Genomic DNA, 16,337 nt, shown 5'->3' with positions numbered 1-16,337 from the left:
GTGTATGTTTCAGCCGGTTGAGCGCAGTGGGTTTTTTTTATAGAGAGAGAGGTGTGGGCCGGCCGCTGCTCGACGGCTCAGCCAATAGGAACGGGGCCCATTCGAGGTCCTTCGCGCGGACGGGCTGGGCTCGCTGCTTGAGGCACGCCGGGAGCTGTAGTTTTCAAGCAGGCGACGGTGGCGCTCGCATTCATTTCTGACCCTTCCCCCCACCCCTGCGGACTACAACTCCCACAATGCAAAGCTTGCAGCCTGCCCGCGGGATTGCTTACGCACGGTTTGGTTTACCCCGAGGGGGAGTCGAGATTGGCTGACGTCATTGAGCTCCACATTCATTGGCTGAGATCCGTCCCGCTGGCGTAGCTTGGAATGCCATTGGCTGCCCCGCGCTGTCGATCAACTGACGCGACCCGCGAGCTCGGGGGTGTGTTTGATTCGCCGGGAGTCTCGGAGCTCAGTCTGGATCATGGCGGCGGGCTTGGCGGTGTTATGTTGCTCCCGGTTGCTGACAGGCGGCTGGCGGGTTAGTAAATACGCCTCATCCGTTTTGTCAGCGGTCAGAGCTACCGAGGAGCGGAGGCAATGGTATTCAGTCAGCAACTTGACCGTGCAAGAGAGGATCGATCAGAAGTCTCAGAGGGCGATGTTGGGTGGAGGTCAGCACAGGATAGATGCCCAGCACAAGCGGGTATGTTTGGCATATCATCCACGGCGGTGTTTTACCGGCTGGGAATTATTTAAACCGTAACGACTTCAAGCCTGTTTCTTCTCTAATTCTTGCTGTTGTTTAATCTGGGAAGTTCGCTATCGTTAAAAACTGCGATTATGGTCCCCAAGCCTGGCGAGGGGTCCTCGTCCCCAAGGGTGAGCAGCTGGATCACTAATCCTGATTGTACTGAATAATCACCAGTACTTCAGTGCAATAACATAACCCGTCTTGAAGACTCTGCGTATCTGTTAATTGAATTGTTCTCTCTAACTCAAGAAGACGAAGGATACATCGTGGGGCAAACGATGGGAGCTAAACTAAGTTAGTTTACAATCTGTTTTTGGGTGTTGGGAAGAGTTTACCTAGCCATGTTTACCCGGCTGTGTGAAGGGCATTTTCGTAACAAGTGTTCAAGAACTCGACGACGTCAGTTATTTTGTTGGAGTTTTTTTTAATGTTGTAAATCAAATATTAATAAAATTTTGTTTGCGTTTTTAATTCGCAAGGAAGTTTTAATTATATTTCTTACAACTAGAAAAATGTCTGATAATTACATGCATTAATGTAACACGGTATTTACAAATTTTAAAATTATAGAGATAGGTAACAAATGAGAACATGCGTTTGAGCTGAGCATTCATTTGCTCTGAATACCTGTATTGTCAAGTCATACAAGACCAGCATTCATTGTTTAAGTAAGGACTCAGTCTTCAAACATTTAGTTTGCTAAGTATATTTTTCTTAGTGTAGCTTCTCTAATAAAAATCTCCTTTACTGTGTCCATGTTTTTTTTTCTCCGTTCAACTTCTCCCATTTTACTTGGGGTTGCCACAATGCTGGTTGATCATCCTTCTCCATCGCTTCCTGTCAGTCACCTATTCCTCTTCCGATCCTACTGTATATAAGCCTCTCGCCACCACATCATTCCATCTGGTCTTAGGAACTTCCTGTCATCATATGTCCTCTCTCTCACTGACCATAGCTTTTATATTTCTTAACTCCTTGATGCTGCCGCAATCTGCACTAATCTGATGTACTGGTTCCTGAGCTTGCCCTTTCTTGTCACTCCACACATCCATCTCAGCATCCACATCTAATTGTATCTAGTCATTGTTTCTCTCTCCTTGATGTTGCCTCGGTTTCTACAGTGTATAACAAAGCCTGTCTCTCTTTGGAAGTTTATTTTATTCAGTTTCAGCTTGTATTGGTGTGTTTGTAAAAATAAAACAAAGGAATAGGAGAGGGCCATTTTGCCTCCCAAGTCTGTTCCACCGTTCAGTAAGGTGGCCATGATTTGATCTGTGGCCAAACTCCAAATACCCTCCTTTGTCCCATATCCCATAATATATTTGGTTAATAAAGCTCTATCAATCTCAGATGTAAAATTAACATTGATCTAGCATCAGATTCCATTTGAGGAAGAGAGTTTGAAGCTTCTGACTCCCCCTGTGGTGTTTCCTCATTTCACTCCTGAAGGTCTATCTCTTGACATTTAGACTGTCTTCCTGGACTCAACGAGCGGAGAATGTTTCTCTAACTACTCTTCTGTTTCCTGTAATATCTTGAAAATTCTGAACAAATTGCCCCTTAATCATCTAAATTCCAGGGAATACCATCCTAGGTTATGTAATCTCTTTTTGTAGTTGAATATTTGGGATCCAGTGATTATTCTGGTAAATGTGCTGCACACGTCATCTTTGAATTGCTGCAATTAATGAATAGTTAATAAATAATGAATTGTTCCCTATAATCGGTTAAATGTTTAACCAAACAGTGGACCATATTACAGATAGTGGCTTAACTGGTTGCAACGCTTGCCTAGTAAACAGGAGATCTGGAGTTTGCCTCAGTGATACTTCTATCAATCTGGTTTGAATAGCTTCAGTCAAAAAAAGGGTTGAGGAAAATATGTACCTTTACAACCTTGGCTGATATTCCAAGTTTTAAAGTTTCCACTGTTTACACAACACTCCTCTTTGATGCAGTCTATCAGATTGTCAATGTAAGAAACTGTGAAACAAGCTTCAAGCATTTCATAAAATGCTTTTTGCTTAAATCAATATCCAGGGACACTTTCTTCACTTGAATATGTTTGTGACTCTTCCCTGTTTTCTTTATTTCAATGGAGTATGAGCTCTTAGTTTATAAGACACTGCTCGTCAGGCTTGGATCACCTTTATGCTGCTATTTCCTTGCAGTTGTTTAATTTGTTAGATGGTCAAAGAAAAATGAAGCTCTGATAAGAAATGGAGAAAACACATACAAGATTTTAAATGGATTGTTTGAGGAGTTTTAAGAGGGAGAGTTTGGTGGAGATGGATGGATGGGTAAATGGCATTTAAATCAATAGAAGAATGGATAGGTTTAGGGGGTTGACCGGCCTTTTCCTGTTCAATTGTTGCACCTAATTACCTTTCTCTGCTTACTTCACAAATATTCAGTTATAGAAACAAGATGACTAACAATGGTGTGCTAATAAAATGGGCTTATAGGTGAGCAGTAAGAGCATTTGATATCATTTCCAGTAATTCATATGTTTCATGGTGATAATATACAAACACTATCGGGCTGCACTGGGATATCACTGGAATTATTCTACAATACAAGTATCAATTTGGTTGCCATTTAAAAGCAATAAAGGAATCAATCTTGGGGATCTAGCTATATGACACAGTGTACTTTGTGCTGTATTGATGTGTTAGCCCCATGTTTGACCTTTTAGAGTAGGCCTGTATTTCTAGCCTTTCTGGACTGAGCAGTGATAGATCTATTGCTAAGCCAAGGACCTTCACACAAGGTTTGAAATTAGAATTTAAGAAATGAAATGCCATGGGTAATATCATCGCTGAAGCTGGTATGTTTGGCTGAATACTGCTGCTGTACCCCATAAATTCCAACTGCGTAAAAAATTATTATAAATGTTTTTTTGTGGCTTTTTTGTTTTGAGAAAAAGGGGAGAAAGAGATAGGTAACGAAAGTTGCAGGCAATGAATGTAGAAATAGGCGTGGGAATTAAAATTAACACAAACAGATATTTGTTGTGCACTACTTTCCTATATTCTCCTCCTGTATGATCTTACATGTTACATTTTCATATTTGCAAAGATATATTGCAATCAAATCTGTATCTTGTGATGTGATGAGACAGTGATTGTCTCACTGTCTGACGTCATGGGATGTACAGATATTTTGTACTGTTCTGTTTTTTGTATTGTTTGTAAACAATGTTTCCTGTGGGAATGGTTTGTTAAGTTCTTGCAACTTTGACTTTGTAGGTCCAGTTTTATTTACAATTTGGCAGATAGTTTTTAGAAATCTAGAAATGATACACGTCCTATTCACCAGCAACCAGAAATCTGAGCGTGATGTCATTCTGAAACTTGGCTGTTGGTTGCTTTATTTTACAAAGGATCTTAAATTTCCATGCCTCTGAGCGACTCTGTTAAATAACAATTTTTAAATGCCCCAAGTGTCTTTTTCCTCCTTTGTTTTGGGTCATGATAATCTTAGTGTCCTTGTTTTATCATATCGTCTTACATTGACTTTGTGTCCTGACATTAATTCTTGCATGTTGAAGTCCTTGTCCCCTTTTATGTTTGGCATTGTTGTTCTTGTATCTTTTGTTTTCTGTTTTGCAAGGTGCAGCATGTTTCATGCTCACTGTCTTGAGCAGACAGATCATGGGATGAAATTAAATAGAGCCTAATTAGACTTCTGTTTTACCCGTTGGTGAAAATTTTCCTCATTGTTATTCTAACTTGCTGTGGAGCTCCATTGGATTGGAATCACATTCCACTCCCCTGCATATTTTATGAACTAGGATGTTTTTTAATATCGGCAGGCAAGTATAACACATATATTTGTCTTTGCAACTTTCAACTGGTCTTTCCTGGGAGCGTTGTGTTTAGAAAAAATGTTGTGGGATACCAAGGTACAAGCCATAGATTTGCTTAATAATAAACACAATCACGATTAACAACTGATGAGAGGTCACTTGTCATTTTCAAGACAAACCAGGTCAGAACTCTTGGCATTTCGGCCACGTTTGGAGACGTGCTTGTATTGGAGCTGCTGCGTGAAAGTATTTGAAGAGCATTTAACTCCCAAAACTTATCTCCAACTGAGATAATGTATCTGATTTAACCAGGCTAACAGCCTAGAATGCTGAAGTAGTGAACTCTTAAGAATATTCTTGATTTGACTGTATCCCAGGTTAATTGGTTTAAATGATCACTGATAAAGGACACCATGAATTTTTGGTGGTCCATGCTAATTGGGATGAATTCAGAACAGATCTAGCAGTACACAACTGGGAATCCATGAGCAGAATGGTATTCAACCAAAATATGTAACCTCAACATCAAGCTAAGGGACCAATCCTGATTCAATCAGGAGTTTAGGAGAGTATGCCAGGAGCAGCACAAGGCATACCTAAAATAAGATGCCATTGCACAATTGCGTGCATGATAGATAGCAGAAGTAGCACGGTGGCACAGTGGTTAGCACTGCTGCCTCACAGTGCCAGGGACCCGTGTTCAATTCTGACCTCGGGTCACTGTCTGTGGAATTTGCATGTTCTCCCCGTGTCTGCATGGGTTTCCTCTGGGTGCTCCGGTTTCCTCCCACAGTCCAAAGATGTGTGGGTTAGGTGGATTGGCCATGATGAATTGCCCCTTAATTCCCCTGACATTAACAGGGTAAATATGTGGGGTTATGCAGATACGGCCTGGGTGGGATTGTCGAGGCAGGCTTGATGGGCCAAATGGCCTCCTTCTGCACTGTAGGGTTTATATGATTCTATAGATTGAAGCGATCCCACAACCAATGGGTCACAGCAAATGGCTCTGCAATTGTGCCACATTCAGTCATGAATGGTCGTGGACAATTGAAACAACTAACTGGCTGCATAAACACCCCCATTCTCAATGTCGACAGAACCCAGAACAACACAAAAGGCAAAGCTAAAGCGTTTTTTTCCAACCATCTTCAACCAAAGGGTAGAGCAGATGATCTTTCTCTGCCTCTTCCTGTGGTTCCCCCCGCATTGTGGATGCCAGTCCTCAGCCAATTTGATTTCATGTGATATCAAGAATTGGCTGAAGGCAAATCTTGACTGGAGTACTGATTTGCACTGAAGACTTGTGCTTCAGAACTAGCTGAGCCTATAGCCAACCTTTTCTAGTACAGCTACAACACTGGCATCTACTTAACAATGTGGAAATTGCCCAGGTATGATCTGTAGCACGTGCTATCAAATGGCACTTGGCATTCATCAATTCTCAATGTGGGTTCTGCCAGCGCCACTTGACTCCTGACTTCATTACAGCTTTGGTCCAAACATGGTCAAAAGAGCTGAATTTGTGAGGTTGGAGAGAGACTACCCTTGACACCGAGAGGATTTGAACATGGCATAAAGGAGCCCTAGAAAATTGAAGTCAGTGTGTTTTGGGAGGAAAGCACCACTGGTTGGAATCATTCTTAGCACAAAGGAAAATGGCTGGTGGAGGCTGGTTATTTCACCCACGATATTGCTGCAGTAGTTTCTCAGGTGGTGACCTAGGTCTAGCCATCTTCAGTTGTTGATGACCTCTTCCTGCAACATATGATCAGAAGTGGGGAACGTACACTGATAATTGCACATTCTTCAAGTACCATTTACAACTCCTCAGATATTGAAGCAGTCTATATCAACACACAAGAACTGCTAAGTGGCAAGTGACATTCTTGCTATACAAATGGTTTGCAATGGCCAACTCCAAGAGAAAATCTGACAATCTCCTCTTGACATTTAGTGGCATTACCATCACCAAATACTCCACGATAAAGGGGATTACTATTAACTGGTTCAACCATATAAATTTGGTGGTTGTAACAGCAGATCAGAGGCTGAGAATTCCGTGGCGAGTAATTCGACTCCTGATTCCCGAAAGTCTGTCTACAAGTTGTAAGTCAGGCGTGTGATGGAATACTTTGCACTTGCCTGAATAACTGAGTCCATCAATACTCAAGAAGCTCCACACCATCCCAGACAAAGCAGCCCAACTACAACCTTAAACATTCACTCCCTCCACCAGTGGTGGCAGTGTGCATCATTTACAAAATGCACTACAGCAACTCACCAAGGCTCCTTGAACATCATCTTCCTAACTTGTGACCCCAACCCTTCTGAAAGATAAGAGCAGCCAACAAATGGGAATGCCACCAAATCTGCAAATTCTCCCAAGTTACATGCTATTCTGATAAATGCAGGTCTTGCCAGCAACGTTCACATCCCTTGAACAAATACAGTGGAAAAAAAACAGAACCATATGAGTGCCAATGTGAGCTCCTATCAGATGTTTATGATGGAACAGACTTTTTGGAGCACTGCTGTCAGTTTGCCAGCAATATAGCTTTTTTTTTGTGACCCTAATCCTTGTGTGCATTTTCAACACTATTGGTATGTTTTTATTTTGAGCAAGGAGGCATATTTATTGATTAGTTACGGAATTTGTGCAACGTTTGCTCCAACCAAACCACATCCATCTTCTTTGGTGTGGAGTGAGTGTGAATTTACACTCTGCTGCAGAACCACTTTGGTTATTTGTTTGTCGCAGATTTTGCTTCTGGAGGCATCGTCATTTCCTGAGAGGACTTCTGAGGGCAAGGAACCATCTTTTATTTTAATCATTGAATTTCCTGAGCCTTTGCTTTTGAATAATTTGTGATTTGGAGCATGATTGTGATGTACTATTGCTAAAATGCAGTGGATCATTTTTTTTACAATTGGATTTGCATTTGTAACAATGTATAAAATCAGTATGAAATCAAAATTACATTTGAGAAAAGCAAGACATTTTCTTGCTGATCTCTACCCCAGCAATAACCAGCAATTCAAATCTACAGAAATATCCCTGCAAAATAAATCTCCATTGATCTCCATGTGGTTTATGCACTTTTGTCAATCCCTGAAAAAATGGTCTTTAAGGGACAGGGTAGGTTAAACATAGCTCCATGATAACCCTGAAACATCAGAATAATACCACAGGTACAAGACTTTAGGATAAACCTGTTGCTGGAAGATTATCTGACAAAGTCTAAGATGTGGAGATTTCTGGTGACTTTTTATGGCCAGTTGAAAGTTACATTGTTATGGAAAAGAGCTGTGATACGGGTATCTCTAAAAGATTTAGAAATGGGTATGTGAGAGATGGTGAAAGTAAATAATCTTTTAAACTAATTCCTGGAAAGAAAATAATATTTTCTTCCCCCTCTGAAGGTAGGTGAAAAAATACATTTGCTTCCCTTGCATAGCATTGCTCTAACAATGTATCTTAGAGAAGAGTAAGCACTTCCAATCTACATGATAAAACTGGACATTTGTCTTTCAGTTGAGGCTTTTGAAACTATTTATGCAGCTTTTACTATTTAAGCACTCGAGCATTATTCACCTCAGTCATGTTATCTGTTAGGCTAAGTTAGCCGGCAGTGGTTAGAACAGCTATTCAGCAGCAAAGGTGGCAACCCTGTGACCAGTCCATCACAGTCAGCTGGAATAGCAAAAGCTCAGACTATTTAGGAAACAGACCTTTTCTCAGCCAAAACCTATAAATACATATGTAATAAAATAGGTCTCCATTATTGCACAATTCAAATGACATCCGTTTTTGAATCAAGTTCTCTTTCAATTTTGAACAGAACTTTTTAATTTGTATTACAGTTTGTGCCATCTTTGGTCTCGGTTAAAGATTTAAGATGCAATGCTTTAAGCCAAAATAATACAAATTATAATTCCGCTTAAAAGGTGCCTTTGAGAGAGAGACTCAATGTCTCCTGTTTCCTACCTAGACTGGTGAACAGACACTTTTTGAGGAGGAAGAAATATTAAACTGAAGGAAAGATTAAACTAGATTTTCTTATTACTTCTTTACAAAGTTGCAAAAAATGTTGCTAAATTTTTTTTCTAAATAATCCTAGTTAAAATCCAGGATTCTGTATTTGAAACAACACCCCACCCAATATATACTGATATCGTCCTTTCGGAATTACCCTATTTTATATTATTTTGTTTGATCTTTTGTTCAGCTGTAAAGCTAAAATATAAAGTGAAAATCCTACACTTGCATGCATTTGCTCTGACTATAATATATGGCTTTAAAGCACAGATTAAATTACAACTGCACGCCCTGGTTCTGTTATCCTCTGCCCTGTAACCTTGGACATTATGCTCTAAGCATGAAGCATTAGTAAATAGAGGCAGCTGCTGTAATTATTCACAACATATAACTAAACGTTAAATAATGGCAACATTTCAAAGTGCATGTACTTTACACAATACTGTGCTTGATTCACTAAATAGACAGTCCCTTAACTATGGTAAATAATTTTTGTTTTCCTGTCAGTTATTTGAATTTAAAGTAATGATTAAACTTTTGAACTTAATGTTTTTATACCAAAAAAAAATCCAGTGTCCCTAATCATAGCTAATGCCAAATGGCCCGTTCTGTGAAATTATTCAATTACACTCTAGGTGCAGACAGCTGTAGACTAGAGAATTTTAGGAGTTTATTGGATCCTGTCCATTCAATTCAAGTGTTCCATTTCTGATATGAGAAAACATTCAGGCAAAAGAATTTCACACAAATTACAAAGTTACATTCCTATGTCTTTATTGCATTCCAAGTCTTGTTTGGAGTACTAAGCTAAGCCAAGATAACAATGAATTTGGAGCAACTTTATTGATTTTCTCTTTTGCTCTTTACTATTGCTGATCCTTTATTGATGGTATATTTTTTGGTGTTTCTTCCTGCTTGTAAGGTGTTCATCAGCATGTGTACAGCCCCTGCGGATATGATTTGTTTCATGAATATGACATTTAAACCAATTGAGTGTAGGCTTAAAGTATTGCTTATTGTGTATGAAAAGCAGAATACACAGATTTCAATCAAAAGCTTGTATAGTTGCATATCCTTACTGTTTCAGTGACTGGGTTTTTGTGCATCCTTCCCTCCCCTGCCACAGTCCATTTGTGCTTTTAGTTGATTAAGATTCTGATCTCTGGAATTCCATTTTTAAACATTTGCATCTTACCAGCCTTTCCTTTAAGGTTCTCCTCATAACTTGTCACTTTACCAAGTTTCTGGCCATCCCCCCTCGTATCTTCCACTTTGTCTTGGCATCCAGTTTTGTCTGATTACGCCTTGAAGTGTGTTTCTACTTAAAAGCACAATGTGAATGCAAATTGTTGTATAGTGTTATAGCTGCCTGTAGTCACAAAATATACTCAGAATGTTGCAAGTTTTAATGTTCAGTTGTCTGGTAAATTAAGTGGAGAGTTGGTTTCTGAATATATGAAAGTTGCAGTAGTTCATGAAACTTGCAGAAACTTCCGTGAAAGTTGGGTTTCAGCAGTAGCATTACCAGTGGTACCTGAACAGGTAAAGTGCAGTACTTAAGAAGCTTCAAAGTGAATATTGTGGGCATTCCAAATTCTTTGTAATTTCAATATATACATAAGCTCTCATAAAAAATACTTTGGAAATAATAGTTCTTTGTTTCCTTTTCCCCCTTTCCTGTTTCTTTTTGTATTCCTTGAAATATTAATTTGCATAGATTAATTAAAGCCATGCCTGTCATTAATACTTATGGTTGTGTCCACCTAGGGAAAGCTGACTGCCAGGGAACGCGTCCAGCTGCTCTTGGATCGTGACTCCTTTGTAGAATATGACAAGTTTGTAGAACATAGGTGTTCGGATTTTGGTATGGGCACAGAAGACAATAAGGTAACAGCTACAAGATATCCATTATGAATGTGGCATGCTCTTTTTTAATAGCAAAAACAAATATCCAGTTTTAAATTTTGATAAAAAGATCAGTCCCTTTCCCTGCATGGACACGAGTGTGATGCAAATTACAGATTATATTCCAGAGAGACAGCAGCTGTATTTTGGATTGGCCTGAAGATTGTCAAGGCTCCAAGAAACCTACTGCTTGAAGATTCAGACCTTTCAGGCATCGGTAATGTTGAGAATTAAACAAAACATATTCATGGGAAGAATATAATTTTCTTCCATAAAAAAACATTGAATGCTTTAAACCAAACATTCACTCCATCCCCTCAACCTCAGAATTGCTTTCCATTTTGAGCTATTAATGTAAACTTGTTGATTCAGATTTTGTTTTCATTGTCACTCTTGGTGAGCCAGATGAATGGCACAAATGAATAAGATGCTGAAACAGTTCCCTGCTAAAATGTTGTTATGGCAAAAAAGCAAGGGTAATTCTGTGCACTAGAGTTGCCACTTGCTGTGGATTGTGTTGTGCTTCAGTGGACATGCTTTAGAAAACTACTTTTTTCAGTTTACCACTTAATGAACGTGCTTGGAAGGAAAACAAGCCCTAGCAATCTGACTACACTATTACAGATAGTCTGTGTCTTTGAGGAAATTTTTCTGTATGCTTGAATGCTAAACAATAATTTTGTACTTCAGTCGTAGTGAAGTCCATTTGTGCTTGCTTATGCCCTATCCAATGATCCTAATTTCACAACTTAATTAATTCTTGATTTGAATTTGGTTTCAATTTTCCTTTTACATTTTTGTGAATTTTATGCTTAGCATAGTTGAGGATATTTTTGATGGGGCATAAATCCATTTCGGGCAGCAGTTGTTTTCAACAGCACATTTCTGTTCCACACTCGGAAATTGCTCTATACTAACATCCTGTCACCTTTGTGAATGTGTGCTAAATAGTGCCAAATTAGGGGTAGTATTATGTACATATGCACACGATGAATTGGATTGATACTGCTCATTTAACTAAGGAAACTTCGTTCAACAGAACTAGGTCCCCTTAGTCCAAGTTAGATTTGAACCCAGGGGAGATGAGACAACAGTGTCCAACCCTCTGCACTACCCATATCACTTCCCTTATCACTTGCCCTCCTTCAAAACCTATCCTTTTAACCATATGTTTGATCTTTGATTGCTCACCAACTGTGTGAAATATCTTTGGACATAAAAAAAATCTTTGTCTATTTCCTTCAGTAAAACCACCGTTAGCTGATGTAAGCTATCACTTACATCAAATGCTAATGGTACAAAGGAATGGAATGGCTCGGCATTCTGTTTGGGAGAATGAAGTATGGCACTTGAAAGTCTCAGCACCTATGCATTGATTTCCTTTATTATTAATGACAATGAAGGAACAATTACTGAAAAGTATGAGAACTGGATCATTCACCAAACTGTTCTGTAAAGCTGCATTTTAGAGACAAACAAAATATTTATCAAGGTTTATGATTTATCATTTTGGAGAGGATACCAAAAACAGTGTATCACATTATGGTAAACTTGCCAATTAATTAATTCTTCTTCATTTTTTTTACTCACATAATATCTTAATTTCTGAGATTGTTACAGGTAAAGTACATCCAACACAGATTAATATAAAATTTTACAGCGAAACATTCCAAGTCAAAACAGTTATTCAAAAGTTACAGTGATGGTTCTTCCAGTAAGTAGAAACTTTCTGCTTGAATGTTTTCAAGTGTTTATGTTTAAAATCATAATTTAATACTGGACTGCATTTAAAAAGAATCAAATTTTTGTTAATGGCCCAACGCATCATAACCTCATATCTATTACTAAAATAGATTAGTCACATTGTTCAATGTAAATGTGGGAAATTTGAAAGTGCAATTCAGTTCTCTTAACGAAACAGAATACTTTAAAATATATCTTTGGTGAGTTGATTATAGGGCTTTTTTAAATGTGTTCCCAATTGCAAATATCTTTGAAGGAAGACCTGTACTTGATTAACAAAGATTGTGATGGGGACAGGTTATAGTGAGTTAATATACTGCCCTCTCTTCTTTGGCAGTTTCATTCATATCAAACTGTACTGGTGTTCAAAGTTTTTCTGGAGAATCAATTGGGGTGTGATCAATCCAGCACCTGAATGTCAGGGGCCCCAAGTACAAAGTTGCCCACAAATGACCTCTGCGAGGTATGGCTGGCATGAGAAATTTAAAAGAAAGAAATGATATTGCTGGGGTACACTCCCGAGCTGGGCTGAAAGCACATTGTTGGGATAGGTTAGAATAAAACTTTATTTTTGTATCCAACAGTACTTTTCCTGAAATCAAATTGCTTAATGCTGATGTTGGCATGCTAGTATTCCATTCACAGTCATGACATCGCTCCTCTTGCTGTGCAGAGAAGCATAGTGTAGTTCATAATGTTTAATAAATCCATCACTCTGCAAAATATTTTTGTAAAGTATAATTATTTTTAGCACTTCCTTTTCCATGTTCAATCAGGTTCCAAAAAATGTCCTGGAACATTGAAGAATCTGAGTGGGTGCTATCTCAACCCTACACTCAATCCAGTATGGATTCACAATGTTTCACATTGTCAAACATCTAACTTCACTATTTATGTTCTGACAATATTTTGAATGTCATTTCACTTGTTATTAGTTTATTCTTTGTTTTTAAACCATTTTATAGTTTCCTGGTGATAGCGTGGTGACCGGTCAGGGCCAAATTAATGGACGACTCGTTTATGTCTTCAGCCAGGTAATAAGATTTGTTTTAATTTAGTTTCTCCTCTTGAAAAGATTTCACACATCTGAACCTCCACAAGGTTTTGCTTTAAATCTCAGAGTGATAATTCTTTTTTGATTGCATCGGTGAAATGAAGTATGGCATGTAACTTAATTTGAAGAATGATAATAGATCAAAAATGAATAATCGCAGGGTTATCTCAATTGGAAAGGTCAGCATGTTTGTCAAACTTCCTTTTGCTATCAATGAGAGCATGAACTCACTATTTTGTCTGACCCTCCATTCCTTTTGAATTGAGATGGTGAAAACATTCTGTAACTTTAATGTTGAGACTTGAATAGTCTTTCAATATTTTAGGCTATTTTCTATAATCTGGACCTCAATGATATAAAACTTTGACCCTTTTGACATTCTGGACCTCATAGATACTAACTAAATGAAAATTCTTCTCTGAGAATTCGTTAAGTTACCTAATGCATGAGGAGATGCTATTGTGAAAGTAGAGGATTTGAGAAATTACTGAAATGTACATTTTGCTGAATTCATGAAAATTGCCCAGTTACTCCACTGGTAAATATTTTCCATTGCTATCTTCTAACAAAAAAGATGGATTGGCAAACAAAATAAATATTGGTGGGATGATCAGTTTGTTTTAAAATGCATATGCCCACCTTGACCCTGCACGGTTAGGTTTTGTCTTTTAAATCCCTCTGTCTTCCTGATCTATCCCTAACTTCTTCCGTGCCCTGCTGGGGCGTGGTCACACTTACGAAGTGCCTTGGTAAACTTTGTGTGTTTTGAAGCTACGGCATAAGGGTGAGAACAGTTTTTGTCTTTTAGATGTTGGGTAAGAGTATTGCAGTATTTAAACTTGCTGGTTATGCAATGGAAAAAGCAAAGCAACTTCACATTGTACAAAACTGATGCATGTTGCTCATTTTATAATTCTTGTTTCTTTTGGTAGGATTTTACAGTGTTTGGAGGAAGTTTGTCAGGAGCTCATGCACAGAAGGTCTGCAAGGTAAAAGGATAAATGAATGGAAGCGACAGTCTGTTTGAGTGCGGGTCATCCATTAATTCCCAAGTAGCCCCTTGTTAATGTAGGTGTAACTTGTGTGATTTAGAGTTGATTCGGCTGCTGCTACACATACAGGATGGTTATCTTTCAAACAGAAATATTAGATATGCCAAAGCAAAATACCCCAATTCCTCCATAGGTTTCCCGGGATACTGTCAGTAAGATCATGCAGGTGCTGGAAATATGAAATAAAAATAGAAATGCTGGAAATACGCAGGTTTGGCAGTATCTGTGAAGAGAGAAGCAGTTTACATTTCAAGCCAGTTACCTTCAGAAGTGATGAAAGGTATTGAACTGAAACGTTAACAGAAGTGGGATAGTAATTAAGGATGGTGTAACAGATATGGGCCAGGATTCTCCCCCCAAAAATTCTAAGTTCCCAGCAATAACCTGTTCAGTGACGCCCAGTTTGGATTTTGCCAGGGTCACCCAGCTCCTGACCTCATTACAGCATTGGTTCAAACATGGACAAAAGAGCTGAATTCCAGAGGTGAGGTGAGAGTGCTAGCCCTTGACATCAAGGCCGCATTTGACCGAGTGTGGCATCAAGGAGCCCTAGCAAAACTGGAATCAATGGGTATCGGGGGCAAACTCTCTGCTGGTTGGAGTCATACCTGGCACATAGGAAGATGGTTGTGGAGGGTCAGTCATCTCAGCTCCAGGACATCTCTGCAGGAATCCCTCAGGGTAGTGTCCTAAGCCCAACAATCTTCAGCTGCTTCATCAATGACCTTCCCTCCGTCATAAGGTCAGAAGTGGGGATGACTGCACAATGTTCAGCACCATTCGTGGCGACTCAGATACTGAAGCAAATCCCTGTTCAAATGCAGCAAGATCTGGACAATATGCAGGCTTGGGGTGGCAAGTAACATTCGTGCCACACAAATGCCAGGCAATGACCATCACCAATAAGAGACACTGTAACCACCGTCCCTTGACGTTCAATGGTGTAACCATCACTGAATCCCCCACTGTCAACATCCTTGTGGTTACCATTGACCAGAAACTCAACTGGACTCACCACATAAACAAAATGGCTACAAGTGCAGGCCAGAGGCTAGGAATACTGCAGCAAGTAACTCACCTTCTGACTCCCCAAAGCCTATCCACCATCTACAAGGCACAAGTCAGGAGTGTGATGGAATACTCCCCATTTGCCTGGATGGGTACGGCTCCAACAACACTCAAGAAGCTTGACACCATCCAGGACAAAGCTTGATTGGCATCACATCTAAAAACATTCAATCCTTCCATCACCGATGCTCAGTAGCAGCAGTGTGTACTATCTACAAGATGCATTGCAGCAATTCACCAAAGATCCTTAGACAGCACCTTCCAAACCTATGACCATTTCCATCTAGAAGGACAAGGGCAGCAGATAAATGGGAACACCACCACCTGCAAGTTTCCCTCCAAGCCAGACACCATCCTGACTTGGAAATATATCCTCATTCCTTTGCTGTTCTACTTGCAGTTCCTCCTCCTTCCTATTACAATCCCAACTGATGTTACAACTGGACGCGAAGATCCCAGAATGGAACCTGGCTCAAAAGATTATAACTTTTACTTTTTTTTATAAAACAGAGAAATAGCGTCTCAGGGCCACCTAGAAAAAAAAGATCAAATATGTTTTTATATACAATACTTCTTTGGCTTAACAAGTACACATGGATTTTAAGATTCACACCGATTGCAATGATCATCTTAAGCAACAATGGTCTCAGTATCGCAAGTCTCTTTAAACACACACATTGGCTGTGGCCAAATGCACAATTCCGTTCGGAATTCAAGTTAGTATCTGTGAGTTTCTCCTCAGAATCCCCCAGATGATTGTGAGAGTTTTCAAACTCTAACAGTCCCACCCAGGCCCTATATATCCCTGTAACCCCCTAACACTAAGGGACAACTTACCATAGCCAATCAACCTAAACCATGCATCTTTGGAGTGTGGGAGGAAACCGGAGCACCCAGAGGAAACCCACGCAAGACATGGTGAGAACGTGCAA

General features: G+C 39.4%; 1 protein-coding gene across 1 annotated transcript in view; it reads left to right on the top strand.

Moving 5' to 3' along the window:
- The first annotated feature begins 412 nt into the window (after positions 1 to 412).
- Positions 413 to 16,337, top strand: part of pccb (propionyl-CoA carboxylase subunit beta) — a 54,392-nt gene continuing 38,467 nt past the window's right edge. Inside the window, exons 1-4 of the mRNA XM_078209061.1 lie at positions 413 to 688; positions 10,351 to 10,470; positions 13,197 to 13,265; positions 14,218 to 14,274. Coding sequence (XP_078065187.1) covers positions 467 to 688; positions 10,351 to 10,470; positions 13,197 to 13,265; positions 14,218 to 14,274 — 468 coding nt within the window. The 5' untranslated portion in view covers positions 413 to 466. The remainder of the gene's footprint in view (positions 689 to 10,350; positions 10,471 to 13,196; positions 13,266 to 14,217; positions 14,275 to 16,337) is intronic.

Source organism: Mustelus asterias, chromosome 3 (genome assembly GCF_964213995.1).
Source record: "Mustelus asterias chromosome 3, sMusAst1.hap1.1, whole genome shotgun sequence".
Classification (NCBI taxonomy): Eukaryota; Metazoa; Chordata; class Chondrichthyes; order Carcharhiniformes; family Triakidae; genus Mustelus; species Mustelus asterias.
The sequence above is the reverse complement of the archived record's forward strand: the minus strand, read 5'-3'. Positions and strand labels throughout refer to the sequence as shown.